The sequence below is a fragment of the Sesamum indicum genome, linkage group LG15 (genome assembly GCF_000512975.1).
Source record: "Sesamum indicum cultivar Zhongzhi No. 13 linkage group LG15, S_indicum_v1.0, whole genome shotgun sequence".
NCBI classification, from domain to species: Eukaryota; Viridiplantae; Streptophyta; class Magnoliopsida; order Lamiales; family Pedaliaceae; genus Sesamum; species Sesamum indicum.
In genome coordinates, this window is record NC_026159.1 from 637,875 (window position 1) to 655,774 (window position 17,900).

Consider the following 17,900-nt stretch of genomic DNA (forward strand, 5'->3'; position numbering starts at 1 on the left):
AGCTATATTATGAAGCTGTTGACTTGTGGAAAACTAATGATTAGTGGTGTGTGTATACGTGTTCCAAGTTGTTGATTGATTTACTCACTATTAATTGTATTCTATCACACGTTATTGATGTTGTGCATGCGACACAAAATAATGGAAATAGAACTTCTTCCGTAATTATTATTTGATGAGGACCTCCCTATCTGAAAATTTTGAGGTATTTTTTATGTTGTATTTGAATTTGATGAAAAAATTAAAATTAAAATTCATCACTATTTAATAAAATATAATTTAGAATTAAAATTAAAATTTTTGAAATACCGAAAATTTTAAAAATTATCTAATTTGTTGTTCAAGATTTGAAATTTATCAATTTAAAAAAAAACTTAATATTATTTCGATACTGAAACTTAGGCATGATATTTTTGGATTATCTTTTCAAAAAAGAAATGTTTTGTCTCATAGTAGCCCACTTTAATACCTCCAAAAACCACAAGACAAATATTTGATATGTACGCCTAAATAGTTGTAACTCTTTTTTAGGAAAAAAGAAAAAAAGGAAAAGTAAAATGAAACAGAGAAATACTTATAATTGATATTAAATTGCAAATAATTGGAGCAGAGATAGTAAGGTATTAAATGTTATGTAGCTTTCTTGGGGTGGGGGTTGAGACATTCTAATTGGTGAATGAATGTAGGTACATTAGATGAGGATCTCATTCATCATGAATAGCTCTGCTTCTCCTTGGGAGATAGATCATTCATATTTATGAGAAAGTGAGAGAAAAAGAAAATAGGATGAGAGAACTAAATTATTTGGAGTAGTAGGGGTAGGTTGAAAACTTGAAATGAAACGTTAGCCAATTCTACACCACACACACAGTAATACTGTACCTTTTCTTGCGATATGGGGTAAGATGATGGAGAACCCATATCCCAACAATCTTATCTATATCTTCTACACTACTCAACTTCTATTTTAATTCATTACACCAACTTTATTCTATTAAATCATCCCACTTTATGATCTTACTTATCATATCCCATCTCATTTTTAACTGTTTTTTACCTTTAGTTTGTAGCGTACAACAGTCTCATTTAGTAGGCTTTATTCTAGGGTTGTAGGTTATTTCTATTTATATAATTATAAATACTAGACACGTGGCACAGTCAAATGTGCTTTTTTAATTATATAAAAGTATAGATATTTAGGAAGTTTGAACAAAGGTGTTTTACTTCAAGAAATAATAAATCACTCCTCTATGTACAGAATTGAAATATTTTAAATAATTTAATCATTTTCCCTGATGTATTGCAAAGAAATGAAGACTTGAAAAATAAGTTGCATGGAGGGGCAAAGTGTACATTATCATAGTTTGAGGGGCGAAACGGTACATGTACACAATATAACTGAAGGGATTGGGGACAAAGTGGGCCTAAACGTTTTTATTAGTTAGATAGCATAGTGATTTTCAGCAAACTCCCCATCTTAAGCTGTTCTAATTCGGTAGGTGATGACAACCTTATTAAAATTTATTGGTGATCGATGGCATATAAAATGGAATATTTCTAATTCATTTATAGATGAATTTTAAGCTTTCACATAATCTACTAAATTTAACCTTTTCTTTTTGGTGCATTGATCAGTTTGCATGTCTATTTTACTCGGAATAGGGACAACCTTAGCCTAATGAATGCAACACATTTACGATGAAGAATTGTTCCAGTTTCATGAATGAGCAAATCAGAATACCTAAATCTGCAGGCAAAATTTGTGAACTATAATTACAACCTCCCATCTATTACAAATTGGACTCCACAATCATCAAGATCGAGACAAACTCCGAACTAATTTTCACAAAAGAATTACGTACTCTGCAGGGGGAACAACTCAGTTCTTCGAATCAAATGTTAGTCTCAAACATACCAAAATTAACTCCAAAAGCAGAGATCTTCGACTTGGAAGAATTAGGCTTGTCTTGATAGTTTAGCCCACAACTCTTAGCATCAGAAACCAAATGCTGCCTAAACATAGCAATGAAGGCTTCCACTCTCTGGTTTAATTCCTCCTTTGAAAGCTGCTCATTATCTTCTTTCTTCCCATCATCTTCTACATTAATCTCTTTCTCGCACACCACGGCTTCTCCCCTTTGGTCCGACTTCAACATCTCACCACTACCGTTGGTCGAAACCGATGCCCGGGCACAATCTTTCCTAATGCTCTTCTTCTTCTTGATCTCTGAATTAGCACCATCTTCTTGAATAATGTCGTCTGATGGGGTTTGGGATTTAGAAGTGAAGAGAATAGCTAAGAGCAAGAGGTTCAGTGCAAGGAACGCCCAGACTCGCCAATGCATGAACACAGACACAACGACCGCACGCTCAATGCATGCCATGAGTGCAGCCGTTCCGGCTGCAAAACAGACAGCTTTTACTCGATCTTCTCCTTTCTCGTCCCGCTCCATTCACACACACGACTCTAAGTTGGAAAAAGTGAGTGTATAGTTCAACTGACTTAGCATGTATGCTAAGAGCTGGGTGGCGAATGACAAGGGCTCTTTATAGAGGGATATATAAATCATAGGCAATGATATTTTGACTCTTTATAGTGAGGTGGGGGTGCAAAAAGAATATGGGACGCAGGAGTTGTAATGATCAGATGAGGTGAGGAATGAGAGAGACAATAAGACATTCTCGTTATGCAGCTGCAGGCAGCATCACCCGCAACCTTATCATTGCGTCCAACTTAAACAATCTTTTGAGCCTTGTATTTGAGGCGTGCACCGCCCTTTAATCACAATGATTTAAAAAGTGTTATATTCTTATGTCGCACTTCCAGTTTCATTTTATTTAATTATACTCGACTGCCATTTTGCATGCTCATCTTCAGCCCAATTAGTTATCCACTTGTAATCAGTTCGCTACGAAGCGAAAATTTCACACACTAAACTAATGATAATCCATAGCAACACAAAAGAAACAATTGCAGATTCAATTTTAGAAACTATTATAGATGCATTTATGGTGTAATAACATGTCATCAGATCAAATGATGATGAAGCTACAAAATAATTTGAAATTTATAGGTCAGAAGTAGAAAAGGACGAAAGGGCAAAAAGAGATAAGTACTTGTTGGTGCTGACATATGAGGGTATTGAACCAAGAACGCATGCTTTTCTCCGTAATTTGAAAACTGACTTAACAGAGAAATGGTGCAGTCCTTTTTGCCGGGTAAAGGACATGAATAATGCACGCCGATGCTACTAAACTGAGCCCACATGTTTACCAAATCCTTATTATTCTTTCTCATGTCCTTCTTCCCTTCACTTTTCCCACCTTTTCCTTCTTGGGATGACAACTTGAAAAGTTTTGAGATAAAAGAAAAGTATGCTGGCTATATTTCAGAGAGTCGGATGATTAATCCTTAGAAATTATGGTCTCAGATCCCTTTGCAGAGTTATAATTAGAATGTGATTCAATGACCACTGTACGGGTTAGTTCTAAATAAAATAGCCCCAGCAACACCATGCAGTTTAGCTATGTATTATCAAATGCCATCCTACACTCGTAGAATAGGTGGGGAATTTGAATTTCTGAGCTCCACAATTACACTATTTTGCATAATGATAAAGCAAGAAAATAATTGAAAGATATCAGAAATTAAATTTTTGTAGAAATATGTTACATGACTAGGATGACAGATCATGGATAGGAATATCAGGATCTTTCACGGATTGCAGCTTGTACCTTTGAATAATTGGTTTTGTCCAGGTGCTCATCAATTTCAAATTTCCTCAGCAAAGGCCACAGTACTGCCAACGCTTCCAGTCAAATAAATAAGCTGCATCAGAGGGCCAGGTCTTGGTTCATTTAAGGAAAGATTCTGAAAGCACCAGAGAGTTTACATACGCCAAAGCATGAAAACAGAACTTATGTTTATTCAGCCGCAAATAATTATATTGATTAAAAATTACTAGCCATGGTGGTTTGTTCAGTCCCCAGGCGGGTGCATCTTAATTCAAATTCTTAACTAGTCTGTCACCCTTTTATTATTTAAGTCTCGAATTAATTGCCATATTACATCTATAACCAGGCACTTTTTTCACATTACAATACATAGTTGTTCAACCATCAAATAAAAGGAAAAACAATTTAGAGTTGTTGAATTACAAAGATAACTAGACGAGTCCGTTCTCAAAATTGTTACTAACCTGACGAGCTACCTGCACCAGTTGCTTGCTGTCCCCATATGATTCAATCGACAAGCTTGAATTTTGAAATCCTGAATCACCTTTTTCCATCTGTGCCTAATGAAGGACTTTTTTCAGGGTAAATCATGGATTTCTTCTCCCACTCCATTTTATAAGATATTTTGCCATTTGCATGACTGAAATCAGATGCATTAGTTGCAGTACCATCTTCCACATCGCAATCAACTCTTGATGAACTAGTCAACTCAAACGTTGCAGCAAGCTCGTCCTGTTTCACCAACACATCAATCAACTCCATGTTCTTTGGTAGAACTTCAGTGCTTATGAGTTCTTCTTTGGGGGACTCAGGAAGATAAAGACTCTTCTTGATTCGAGTCTCATCTTCTGCCTGAAACTGATCCTCGCCAGATTTTACACACAATTTGACTTTGCTGGGACTGTGACAGGAAAGATGTGGGAAAGCCTGAGAAGGTTTCTTGATCTGATAAGAACTATGCAATCCACATGCAGTAATCACATCATCCCAGAAATCGACTTTTCTTTTTCCACAACTTCTACAGACTACAGAAATAGGTTCATTGTTTCCATGTTGAGGTTTTTTCTCTGATACAGAAGCATGCACAACACCAAAATTTGTTGAACTATTGCTAGGATTTGATTCGTCTCCAACAGGAAATCCCTCCTGCAGTAAGTTTGTCTCAGTTGCACAAATGCTCTGTGTACATCCATTCCTCAGCGGATCAGGCTCTTTTATTTGGTCTAGAAAAGGGTGGTCGTCACCAGAGTAAATATCACGATCAGTATTAGACTTTACACTTTTTTTGTCTGGACCGCAACACTTTTGCTCTAGTGTACTCGTGTCCTTACATGAAATTTTGCCCCAATCAGTTATAGATTCAGGTCCAGAGTACACAGATGATGCCAAACGCTCATTACCATTATATGTGCACTTTGGTGTCATATTACGCATTTCTTCATTTTCATTCTGTCGCCTAGAGGGCAGTTTGTGTCTCTTCGCCTCATCCAGTCGCTCCTGGGCCTGGTTCAACTCTGCTCTAAGGTCTAATATGATCCCTTCCGCTTCATTTAGCTGAGATTCAAGCTCATGAAGTCTTCTTTGTTGACTCACCAATGACTTCTCCGCTTCCTTAGTCTGTAACCAAAACCAAGCTGATTACTTTTTCATGTAATCATAATTCACAATCTTAAGATGAGGATAACAACTTTGGGTTTCTCAAAATCAAGTCCGTCTTCAAAAATCCATCCATGTTATACATTCCCAATATTAGAAAGCAATAGAATTTAGGACACTAATAGACTTGGTTAAAACTGAAATTGGAAATCTTCAACTGAAACTTTAATTAGTTTCTTCTCACCCCATTGTGGTACCCCCTCAATAGGTCCAAATACATGAGTCACTCCAAAACCACTAGCTGGTAGCATCTTATTTGGAACTCTTGATGTTATTTTGAAAGACCAATTTCAGCACTCAAACACAGTAAAAGTGTCCATGGAAATAATGAGCCAGCTTCTAACGTAGTTTGCTATGATCTATGATTTTTTATTATCCAGCAATGTGAGGACAAGAATATAGCTAAAATATAATAAGCAACACAAGCAAGATCGTTGAGGAAGTCCGAAAATCACAAATTACAGTTAGGTCACCTATGGTATTAGAAGGATCCTCTATGGATGCATTAGCATAACCAATGATTCGAAAAAATAAACCGACTGCAAGTATTTATGACTAGTGCAACTATAACGGGAAAAAGAAAAACTTTTTCAATGTCACCTTTTCATCGATCATTTGTTTTAAGTGAAGAAGCATCCGAGCGCCTTCTTCTTTAGTAGAAACCAAGTCCTGCTCCAATCGCCGAGCTTCTAATTCCGCCGCCATTACACGCGCCGCCGCCTCTTTCGCGGTGTTGAGTATCATCTCCGCATATGCCCTCTTCAGCGCCTCCATTTTCTACACCAAGCAACTAAACCAAACAGGTAATAGAAATAATACTACGAATCACTCAGCAGTTTCGCGTTCTCGCCTCCGCTTCCGTCATGGTTCACCGCCAATTGTTTGATGACGAGCCGAATTTGGGAGTGAGGAAGAACAGCCTGTTCTGTTCGCCTGAAGTGCTTATTACATGATTATAGCCCTGCTCTCGAGTTTCAACTACCCGCTCCGGGTAGGGACTACTCTCATACGATGCCCTGCCGCTAGAGCGAACAACTGTTCTAATGTCGTTCCCGCGTTTCGCTGAGCGCGAAGAATAGATTCCGATGTCGCGCCAAGTTGAGCGACTGACCTTTCAAAAAATTTTAAATTGGACTTTAACCATTGGGCCTCTATCAACAAATCCATGTGGCCCAAACAATATGTGGGCCTAGTGGTCAACTAATCTGGTGAAGACGGCCCAAAATCCACAATACTTTGAGTCTAGGGTTTGTTAGCTGCTAAACCTTTGCTTCGAGTTATGGGCCTTGTAATTATTATTTTTATGCAATCAAACCTTAATGTTTTTAATTTTTAAATATAACAATGTACTCCCACGACAAATATGATACACAATTACTTTTATATTTATTTTTTTTCTTAAAATATAATTTATTATAATATATTTTAAACTATAAAATATTATTTATTACATACACAGAAAAACAATGTAGAATGAAAGATAGTTTAAAAAAATCCTCACAATTTACGAATATTTATAATTCTCTGCATACGGTGACCGTAATAAGCATTGGTTATAAGAACCACTTTAAAAGAAAATGTATCTTTTATTTAATTTTTTAAATCAAAGTTTGAATTTTCTTTCTAAATAAATAATTAGTTATAGTATGGTATATAGTAAAAGTGATAATAAATGAAGAAATGTATTTATTTATGGCACACTTGTCTTTGTATCTACCCAAAAAAGCGGGAGAAGGTAAATGCTTTTGACCAGTCCAGTTGCAAAAGGCCAACCACTATCATCCAAATTCCAATAATAATTGCTGTGAGGATTGTGGATCAGTTTATTTATTCGCAGAACGTTTTCATCAACACACTGAAAAAGACATCACATATATATGAAAAAGGAAACAAATATTTCTAACAATATACAATATAAAAATTACATGCATATACATACTGTTGAACGACTGCCCTTACTAATAACTTAAATAACATTGAGCCCTCTAAAAAACTACTCGTTAAACAATTATGAATGTGCTATTTACCTAATTTAGGGGCGTTTACAAAGGTTATTGCTCAAAAGATTATTTTTATTTTATGGTCTAAATAAAATTGATTTAAATTAAAAGTTATAAGTATCTTTCTTATCGTTTCTTAATTTATGCAACTTTGTATTCGAGTTATAAGAATAGAAACTATTTCAAATACTTTTTGGATCTGGGATCTCGAATTCTTAAGATCATGCATTATGTTGAAGGCTATTGAATATAAATACAGAAAAACTTTGATTGAAGTTGAGTCTGACTAAATTTAGATCAATTACATAAGAAGTATGATACGATTGTTGTGTGATTAGTTTAATTCCATTCAATTTGATTTCGATAAGAATGTTTTAGTTTTATTTATTACTACCATTCATTCATTTTCTTGAATCTTGATTCCTTTCTTTCTCTTCATAGTTCATAATTACATAACTAGGGTTAATGCATAATTGGGTGAAGTAGAGACAAGCATGGATGATTAAACTTACTTGAGCAGGAAACTCAAAGGTGAAACAGAGAAAAAGGTGCGCAGTAGTTAGAAAGCCACACATTGTGGACCAGAGTGGTCATCATAATCATCTTCTCCAACCCCAGTCAAACACGATACCCTCTCTGCTATTTCCACTGAGATACAAAAGAAATCATACGCAAGAAAAATCAGTCAAAGACCTTGTTAGCTGTTATTGTCATAACCCACTTCTATTCATTCCCATTTTACCAACGAACCCAGAAAAAGACTGCTTCAAAACCAACCCTCCGGAGATAGGAAAGAATGCATCGTCATTGACCCTCCATTTTCCTCCATCCCAAGCTAACTCCAGTGCCATGAATCGTCGTATTCTACACGATAGATCTGTTTTCCTTGTTCTACTGTTGGTTTCCCTGCTGCTCTCGTTTTCCTTTGGGGAAGATGATACCAGGTGCTTGCAAGAAGTGAAGAAGTCGTTGACTGACCCGGAAGGCAAGCTCAATTCCTGGGTGTTTTCCAACACTACAGTCGGGTTCATTTGCAAATTCGTCGGCGTTTCGTGTTGGAATGACCGGGAAAACAGGCTTATTGGTCTGGAGCTCCGGGATTTCAGTCTCACGGGTAGTATTCCGGATTCTCTTCAGTTTTGCCACAGCCTCCAGACCCTAAATCTCGCTGGCAACTCTCTCTCCGGTTCGATCCCTCCGCAAATCTGCACTTGGCTGCCCTATTTGGTTACTCTTGATTTGTCGCAGAATAGTTTGACCGGTCAAATACCGGAGGATCTGGCTAATTGTTCGTATTTGAATAACTTGATTCTAGATGATAATAAGTTGTCTGGGAATATCCCATATCAGCTTTCGACCTTAGGGAGGTTGAAAAAGTTCTCTGTCGCGAATAATGATTTATCCGGGAGAGTGCCGTCTTTCAATTATGAACTGGAGCTTGATTTTGGTGGGAATAGTGGGCTTTGCGGCGGCCCTTTGGGCAAATGTGGTGGATTGACTAAGAAGAGTATGGCGATTATTATTGCGGCGGGGGTAGAAGAGTATGGCGATTATTATTGCGGCGGGGGTTTTTGGTGCCGCCGCTTCATTGTTACTGGGATTTGGTTTGTGGTGGTGGTACTTTATGAGGTCGAATAAGAGGAGCAAGAAAGGTTATGGGATTGGACGAAGAGATGATGGGAGTAGTTGGGCTGATATATTACGAGCTCATAAGCTTACACAGGTTATCCTGTTTCAAAAGCCACTTGTTAAGGTTAAATTGGCTGATTTGTTGGCTGCAACAAACAATTTTAGCGTGCAGAATGTTATCGTCTCCAGTAGAATGGGGACGACTTACAAGGCTGTCTTGCGGGATGGGTCGGCGCTTGCCATTAAGCGGCTCAGTGTGTGTAAAATGGGGGAGAAACAGTTTAGGATGGAGATGAATAAGTTGGGGCAGTTGCGGCATCCAAATTTGGTGCCACTACTGGGATTTTGCTTGGTGGAGGAGGAGAAGCTCTTGGTTTATAAGCATTTGTCGAATGGGACTCTGGGTTCCATGTTGCGTGGCAATGCTGCTGTGTTGGATTGGCCGACTAGGTTTAGGATAGCACTGGGGGCTGCAAGAGGGCTTGCTTGGCTTCACCATGGATGTCACCCTCCGATCCTGCACCAGAATATTAGCTCGAACGTGGTCCTTCTTGATGAGGATTTTGATGCTAGGGTAATGGACTTTGGTTTGGCAAGACTTCTGACCTCATCAGAATCGAATGAGAGTAGTTTTGTCTATGGGGATTTAGGTGAAATTGGATATGTTGCTCCAGAGTACTCGAGCACTATGGTTGCTTCAGTAAAGGGGGATTCTTACAGTTTTGGAGTGGTACTTCTGGAGCTGGCAACTGGGCTAAAACCTCTTGATGTTAGTACTGTTGATGAAATGTTTAAGGGTAACTTAGTGGACTGGGTAAAGCAGCTTGCTGGTTCTGGTCGAATTAAAGATGCTCTTGATAAGCGGTTATGTGGGAAGGGCCATGATGAGGATATTGTGAGGTTCTTGAGAATCGCTTGTAATTGTGTTGTTTCTCAGCCCAAGGATAGGTGGTCCATGTATCAAGTTTATGAATCACTGAAGAGCATGGCTGAGGAACATGGTCTCTCAGAACATTATGATGAATTTCCGCTGCTGTTTGGGAAACAAGAGTCAACAAGTCCCCTATAACTGGGAGCAGAAGCATGAGATGTATGCTTGATAGTTGAAATTAATCTTGCACTCTTGCAGCATGCGGTGGTGAGTTATGACAAGCAAATCGTGTGAATCTATGTTTATTTGCTTACTGCGACATATCCTACTCTTCCTGAATATATTTGTATAATAGCTGAGCTGCATAAATTGTACTGGAGGCATTCTTATTGTTCGTTTCAGTTGTAACAAAATCTACTCTGTTGGTTCATATCATCTGTTATTTGCTCTTCTGATGCTATCTTTTTAAATTCTTGTTGAGAATCCGGATGAACTCTATCTTATTAATACAGTTGTTGGTTGTGAACCATTCCTCATAGTTTCTGGATACGGACACCTTGCAAATAAGGTTGACAGCGTATGATGATATGTCGGCTTCCAATATTCCGTTTGAGCCTATGTTTCCAAAACTAGTTCTGTTAATAATAGAGCAAATAGTGCCTTACTGCACCATATGTTGAGCAGAAAATTATTTCTTTGGTATAGAAAGAAATGCAGGGTGTGCGAGCCTGCCACCATTTTTATTCTACTCACAGTTTCAGAAAATTCAGAACCTATACATGCTTACACAAATTACTTTATGTTGCATTCTCTTTCCTTAGCTCCTTCCCACCTCCAGTTTGCTTTATTTGTATTGTGCTGAAAAGTATTTGCTTCTACAGGAAGTATGGATCCTGATTTACTTTTCTTGTATGTAATGAACACCTTGGTGAGTGATACCCCATTGAATGTTCTATTTTAAATTCTATTTTTATATATGTACAGTATTCCTTTAATAAAATACCAATGTAGCTTCCGTATATATGACTTGTATGTGTTACAAAAATAGAAAATTTAGTAAAAATTTGGAATAAAGAATTGTGTGAAAGACCTAAACGAAGCAGGTTGGTTTGTCCATGCGTAAATCAAGAATTTCCTAGGAGATAAATGTGTTAGTAAGTATTATGAATTTATAAATATTTGGAGAACATTGAAACTTTTAAGGTTTTTGAGAATTTTGACGTCCAACTCTTGGCATGAGCTATTTGTAACATCTAGGCGATGTAATTCCCTCCGAACCCTTTTTCAATTAAAATAACTGGAAAAAAAAATATATGATAAGGTTGCAATAAAGTGATGAACTTTCACTTTTTAATTTAACAAGTGGTGGACGTGGGGTTTGTGCCACGCCCTTCCATGCAACAACAGATGAAAGGACTGAGGAGCCCCCACCTCCTGTTTCATTCTCATTCACTTTGGACTTCTTGAAACAATCAAAATCAAATTTAAAACCCAACATAAAAGAGTGTAACTGTGGAACAAAAGGAGAGTATATATGATAAGGTTGTAATCAAATCAGGTTTAATAAAATTAAATCAATTACACAGCAAGTATCTCACATTCATCATGTGTTGGATCATTTTTTTTGAACTGTAAATCAATTATACGACAAATATATTACACTTGTTATGTAATTGATCTCAATCAGATCAAATTCAGTCCAGATTAAAATCAACCCTCAAAATCTCAACCCTCACCAACTGGAAATATGGAATGTACATTCAAGTACTGAAGATTACTCAAATTTTGCAATGTAAATTCATTTTATCTACGTATGTACTATTTTAATCGCCCTCTCACACTAGCAGCAAAATGCTATTATGTCTCCTAAGTATGATACAGACACTGCAGCTTGGAAATAATAATTAATGCTAAACAACCTAAATTTGAGGCACTGGCTACCCACAGTAATGTCACTTACCAACATTTAAGGCAAAATGATTTTGGAAAGAAGAGCCCCTTTAGCCCGTGCGAGGTGGTGCTTTATTAGGGTAGAAAAGATGGTCAGTCCTAAACAAAAGGTGAAGACAAAAACCCTTTATTGCATGAACACGCTAACGGCAAAACATCTGAAATCTCGGACTATGGACCTCTGTAGATCTCCAAACCACAATATATGTACTGAAAACCCAGCATTACAATTAAACAAAAATGTACATGCCATTCCTCAAACAAACTATTTGGAAACCTTGTGGATAACTCTTTTTCAAGGCAATCCATCTTTTCTGTGTGTATCATTTACATGCAAAGCAAGTTACATGAGTCTTTGTTGTCTGAATTCAAAGGGAAGATAAGCAATTTACCTATATATATATATATATATATATGTAGAGATAAGATTTCACCCCAGAAAAATGGAGTTAGAAACGCAAGATCAGCTGAATCACCTCAACTTCCACCTCTTTCATAAGCTTATGTTGGTGGCAATCTTGAACTCCCCACTCTCCTGGAGGAAAAAAACAATCAAGACAATTCTGAGTTGTGAAAACGTCATCTGATAAGCATGACAGATTCCTGATAGCAACATGATCATCAACCACACGTTCGTACAACCAACAAGTCATGTTATTGGAGTATTGGGTGATTGACGTTACCTGTTATGTATAGGATCAGGTCCATTGGGTACTCTCCTCTTGCTGACACAATTGAGGTTGAAATTCCGATCACGAACACCACTCTTCCCAGTTTCTATTGGTTTCAAGAATTTAACACTTGCGGTTGACGGAACAGTAGTCATAGTAGCATCCCTTCCATTACTCCGGTCTGCTAAGCTCAGAACAAGCAAAAACCAGAGCAAACTAACAGACAGAGCAATGCACACAACTCTTCTCCTGCTCCCCATTATCACTGATAATGCTCGCTCTCCTGACTTATATATGAAACTTGGAAGAAGTCACAAGTCCGAGGAGTATTAAACGAAAATACGTGTCCGATAAAGCGTTCTTGAACTTGAACAAGACTTATAGGACAACTATCCAATGAAAGATATACAGAAGAGGAATCTGAGTTCTTGAGAAGTATCAATGTGGTGAAGAAGAAAGAGAATTGTTTAAGTTTGGCGGGGAATTAAGGAGTTGATGGGTTGAGGAAAGCAAAGGGCAGTGTATTAGTATATACGGGATGAAAGAAGAAATTAGTAGGAATTTTTATAGTTGGTTTGTTCTGAAAAACAATAGCACTGTTAAAGTTGGGGCCTCCAATTGCTTTCACTATTCCCTTCATTGGTCCACCCACAACTCACCCTTTATTTTGGCGTGTTCATTTTCATGGCAAAATTTATGGGACCTCACTGTTTTCCTATTTCAAGCATACACCCTCACCCCACCCCCCACCCCCCACCCCTCTCTCTATAAAGATGGAACTTTGAGTTTTGTGCCACATCTATTTATTATGCAATACCAAGTAAATAATCGAAATATATACACCTAAATGAGAGAAAAGAAACTTATCGATACAGAGTATTATAGAAACAACCCCTCACCTTTTTCCGTCTTTTCTTGCCTCGTCTAATAATTACATTACGTTTTGGACCTTGAATTGTGTTGAGAAAAGAAAAGAAGTACAAGAAAATAAACTCAAAGGACTACCACCTTGAAGCAATCAGGATGTTTTTCCTCCACTTTCAGGGATAAATGTTGGGTTAATATTAATGGCTTGCTATTACTTGTAGTGAATGTCGAGGAGATAAAACATTTTGCTTTACTGCATCTCGTCCTCTGAGAATGTGAAGGACTGGCACATGCAGAAGTAACTGTTGATCAGGTTGTAAAAAGGAAGATGTGCTGAAGTTTGAACGAACCCTGTTAAGACAAACGAGTTCTTACATCAGTATATTACATTATAGAAGCATGTCAACATCGGGGGCAACCCTTTCGCATGGTCCTAGTGAATCTATATGCTTTTTCATGTCATGAAAAAGAAAAAAAGAAATTCTAAAACTACAAAGTAATCAAAAGATCCCAAAGCAATTAGCAAAGATTCCAATTCAGATCCGTGCAATGATAAAATCATTCTGAATGCTCATATCAGCTACTTAATATTTAAGTACAAGTGCATATTCCAGGTTTTCCAGCATCGCACGTCATCTTTCTTGGTTAACTGAGGTTTAAAGAGAAGTTCCTGCAGTGCCACTCAAAGTATCATACAGGATTACAGACTGGAAAAGCAGCGACAGAGCAAAGAGAGAAGAAAGAACGAAAGTGATAAAGAGAAAACTAGAAGATTTTAACAACTATGGGTCCATATCCTCCACGTCCAAACTAAATTCATCGCTCTTTCTAGTTCAACTTTACTACGTTTGTCCGAGGCCGGATTCTTAGATCGTGACTCAGGCATCCAAGAAACAATATACAGTTCGAACTCCCGTATTCTAAGTTGATTGCGTTTTGAAAGCCAACGGTTGTGGCTCCACTCTATATGTTGGTGTCTCACATACTATACGATTGACAACAGTGGTGACACTAGAAACTTTACTTTGGTGGTTTTTGTTTCTCTGTAAATCACATTAGATGATGCTGGCTCATCTTGCAACAAATTGTCATGTAATTCCTTTTTGGGGAAACGAAGCTGGCTCCAAGCCAATAAATGAGAAATCATGGGATTTTCACCTTTATGGTTGTTTTCTCAATCTAGCTCAATTCAATTCAAATAGTTTGCACAATTTGGTTTGCAAAGCATGTAAACTACACAAACTTCAATAGAACAACTTAAACATATTAACAACATTGCAGTATACAAACATGGAATGCCAATCGAACTGTTGTAAAAGCTTTCATAAATGTAATTGTCCAAACCCAGAAGATAATACAGGCCACCCTGAGTGCTGAAAGGATGCCAGTGGTAAGTGACATCCTACTAGGTTTCAGCAGTTAAATCACGCTCACAAACTCGTACAGATAGTTACATATTCAACCATTCCCAGTGACTAAAGTAAGAATGTTCAGGTCATCTTCACTTGATACTGAGCAAGTAATCTCTTCAAAGTTGTTCACTACCTAGACAAAAAGGTATCTGAAAATTAAACGACCTGCTATATATGGGTAGAAAGTAATAAAAGACACTGAAGGACAATGAAGATACTGCAAGCAGGCAGTTGAGCACTGTATTGCTGGCAGTGATGTACCTGGCGAATAAGCTGAACTTGAGCTGCAGGATAACTGGAGCAATATATTGGAAACTTCAGAGAAGATCGGAATTTTGACCATGGCAATGTTTCCAGTTGTGTCTAATAGTGATGTAGTCATCTCTCTGATTTACTCTTCTTCTGTGCCCACTTTGGTCCATATATTGCTAGATGCGTCCTGCCAAACCGCCTATCAGCTATCTGCATTATTAGAGAAACAACGTTTACATAAAGCTTTTCAGATAAAGTGATAATGGTCACCTTCATTATGATATTAACATTGACAGGAATACATAACATACATATAATATGAATGTTGACGGAGTGACAAGTTAGTCACTATTTATACCTTAACCAAGGATGCATATGAATCTAACATGTCAGTTCTCAAAGGATACTCAACTACCTGGAGAAGTGAGATAAACAAAATGAGTTATAGAAGATAAAAAAATAATATCCAGCAAAAGTTCAATCCAACTTACTATAAAGGTATTCTCTCCGACGACTGATGAATTGGAAATCTGATCCATCAGTACTGCGTAGTCAACAAGCATATATGGAGGAGTAACACTTATGTAATCAAACACTCCATCTTTACCTGCAGTAATCAGATCTGGACATGTAAGAATCCTTCAACTGAAAGGATGTCACTGAAAGGGCTTTTACAAAAATAATGTTTAATATGCATCTATGTAAGATATGGGATGCAGTATTCCGCATTCATACAGGGGAGACACCAATGAAAGAATATAATCACCTACAAATCGTTCAGCATTTTGCAAGAAAATTTCAACCCGGACGCTATGTATAACTGAAACGTCAACAAAACCAGTTGATTCTAAGTTTGGCCGTAGCACATCTGAGACAACCCAAGGATCCATCTCCACAAAGTGCACCTAAATATCAAGTTAAGCCAGGAAATATTTCAATAAAGACACAGCAAGGAGCTTGGCAAAGAACTCCAAAAGCGAGCCAAAAAGATCCTATAGGAAGTTAGTTGCAATCGCTAGTTACTTGGTATTATTTTGTAAAACGGAGCTCATCATAACAATTATCCACTAAAAAGTAAAGTTTTCAACTGAACCTGTATTCTAATTCATGCAACAAAATGGACTAGTAAAATGCACCTCAGAGCATCCTCTGCTGATAGCTTCAATACCAACTGACCCTGTGCCACTATACAAGTCTAACCAGCGTCCAGGCCTTAGAGATTGAGGGGAGCCTCCAGCTGCCTGTTTAGTAACCATGTAGTGTAAGCAGATTAACTCCTTGCTAGATGTTAATTTTGTACCAGATAAACAATAAGTTAAAGTGTCTTTCGTAATTCACATAGGTTTTAAACTGAATTCAAATATCTAACACACAGTTCACCTGCAAAATTCCAAAAGCTGCTCCCTTTACAACTTCCATCATAGGACGCACATCCATACCCTTTGGCGAGAGCAATTTTTTCCTACGCGCTGTTCCTCCGAGAACCTAAATGGCCATTCAGGTCTATATGAAATTCTTTTCTAGATTAATTTCTTTTCTGTTGCTTATTTCTGGAGCTAATTACAATATCAGTTCTACATAAAACTTGTCCACGTTCACAATGTAACAAAGTTCTGAATTATCTACGTCCAACGAAAAGAGGACATCCAGCAATTCTTTTTACATGTGTGATACTGCAGAAAACTGTTACAGATGAAAAACTTGAATGGAACTATTTCTAATTCACAAAGATAATGTTTTCAGAACCCACGTATTCCATGTTGCAGGAGTGGAAAAGAAACAAAATAGAGTAAAACTGCAAAAGATCTCAAACCTGAAGCAATTTATGAGTCTCCCGAGGAGACTTAGACTCCTCTAAGGGTATAAGGTTCTTCGTTCCTGCATTTCCATGCTCCCTTCTCCTCTTTGTCTGTATTCAGAAACGAAAAGAGAAGAAAGAACTGAAACACACAACCACCATTCAGAAACACCTCTACTTATCTCTCACGCATGCCCAAAAAGCATAAAGAAAAACCATGGGGGAAAAAGATTGACCTTTGGAGAGGGTTCGGGTAAGAACTCATCGGGATTAAGACCGTACTTCTCAAGAAACTCCCTCTTCTTGTCAGTACCAACAATTCCCTTGTTGGGTTCTGATGCATCATACAAAGCAGATAGAAATTAGTACATAAAGAACTGACAATTATGATAGATTCTGCAGTGACTTACTGTAGGAGAATGTGACGACTAATGGGCGGTGGACAGAGCTCCAGACAGGCTTCGTCGGAAAGCAGAGGAAATTGGAATTCGAGCAAAGCCAATCACTACTGGCAATGTGTAAAGGAGATGGTAGAATCGCCATTTTTCCTGCTTCTAAGCTTGCTACCGAGTGATAATAATAACAGTCGAGCAAGATTTTTGAAGCTTCGCATTAGAAGTAATTGGGCCTGAATGGGCCTGTCAGGCTCTTACTGAACGATCCATTGGGCTAAGACCCATCCATAATACCAAGCCCATCTAATGATACAAATTGAAGACACATCTGGTGGCCCACTACAAAGCTTTATGCTTTCACATCAATATTTTAGCCCAAAGCTTTTCTTTTAACGAATCAAAAAGTGTTTGCAAATATCTAAAATAAATGCTAATTAGCTTATTTTTAAAAATAAGTTGAAAAAAACTATTGTATAAAAGTAAAAGTTATTACAAACTCCCGACTATAATTTTACACATAAAATAATTCTTGAAATGAAAAAATAATAGGTAACTCAAAAAAAAAAAAAAGGAATTAATGTACACCATCCATTCATTTATTTCTTATTGAAACATCATATTGAAGTTAAAATCAAAATTGTGCTTGCAATGGCAAAGCACCTAA

General features: G+C 37.4%; 4 protein-coding genes across 6 annotated transcripts; 1 reads left to right on the top strand and 3 right to left on the bottom strand.

Moving 5' to 3' along the window:
- On the bottom strand, positions 1,893 to 2,453 carry LOC105177191. The gene has a single exon (XM_020699124.1). The coding sequence runs from the start codon at positions 2,451 to 2,453 to the stop codon at positions 1,893 to 1,895; it is 561 nt and encodes a 186-aa protein (XP_020554783.1).
- Positions 7,964 to 10,374, top strand: LOC105177192 (probable inactive receptor kinase At1g27190). The gene is made up of 2 exons (XM_011100248.2): positions 7,964 to 8,924; positions 8,959 to 10,374. Exons 1-2 carry the CDS (start codon positions 8,241 to 8,243, stop codon positions 10,087 to 10,089), a joined length of 1,815 nt encoding a protein of 604 aa, XP_011098550.1. The 5' UTR covers positions 7,964 to 8,240; the 3' UTR covers positions 10,090 to 10,374.
- On the bottom strand, positions 11,726 to 13,222 carry LOC110013190 (CLAVATA3/ESR (CLE)-related protein 25). Its single transcript, XM_020699282.1, has 2 exons — positions 12,525 to 13,222; positions 11,726 to 12,376 (listed from the first exon to the last, which is right to left on the bottom strand). The coding sequence occupies exons 1-2, from the start codon at positions 12,770 to 12,772 to the stop codon at positions 12,343 to 12,345; spliced, it is 282 nt and encodes a 93-aa protein (XP_020554941.1). The 5' UTR covers positions 12,773 to 13,222; the 3' UTR covers positions 11,726 to 12,342.
- On the bottom strand, positions 13,399 to 17,419 carry LOC105177194 (putative rRNA methyltransferase YlbH). 3 transcript variants are annotated; one of them, XM_011100250.2, is made up of 10 exons: positions 17,252 to 17,419; positions 17,078 to 17,175; positions 16,857 to 16,952; positions 16,424 to 16,528; positions 16,180 to 16,284; positions 15,810 to 15,948; positions 15,535 to 15,650; positions 15,402 to 15,458; positions 15,053 to 15,253; positions 13,399 to 13,730 (listed from the first exon to the last, which is right to left on the bottom strand). In XM_011100250.2, the coding sequence occupies exons 1-9, from the start codon at positions 17,382 to 17,384 to the stop codon at positions 15,170 to 15,172; spliced, it is 933 nt and encodes a 310-aa protein (XP_011098552.1). In that variant the 5' UTR covers positions 17,385 to 17,419; the 3' UTR covers positions 13,399 to 13,730; positions 15,053 to 15,169. The 3 variants fall into 3 exon arrangements, with proteins under 3 accessions (XP_011098552.1, XP_011098553.1, XP_011098551.1); XM_011100251.2 differs by lacking the exon at positions 13,399 to 13,730 and adding an exon at positions 14,623 to 14,920; XM_011100249.2 differs by lacking the exon at positions 13,399 to 13,730 and adding an exon at positions 14,623 to 14,924.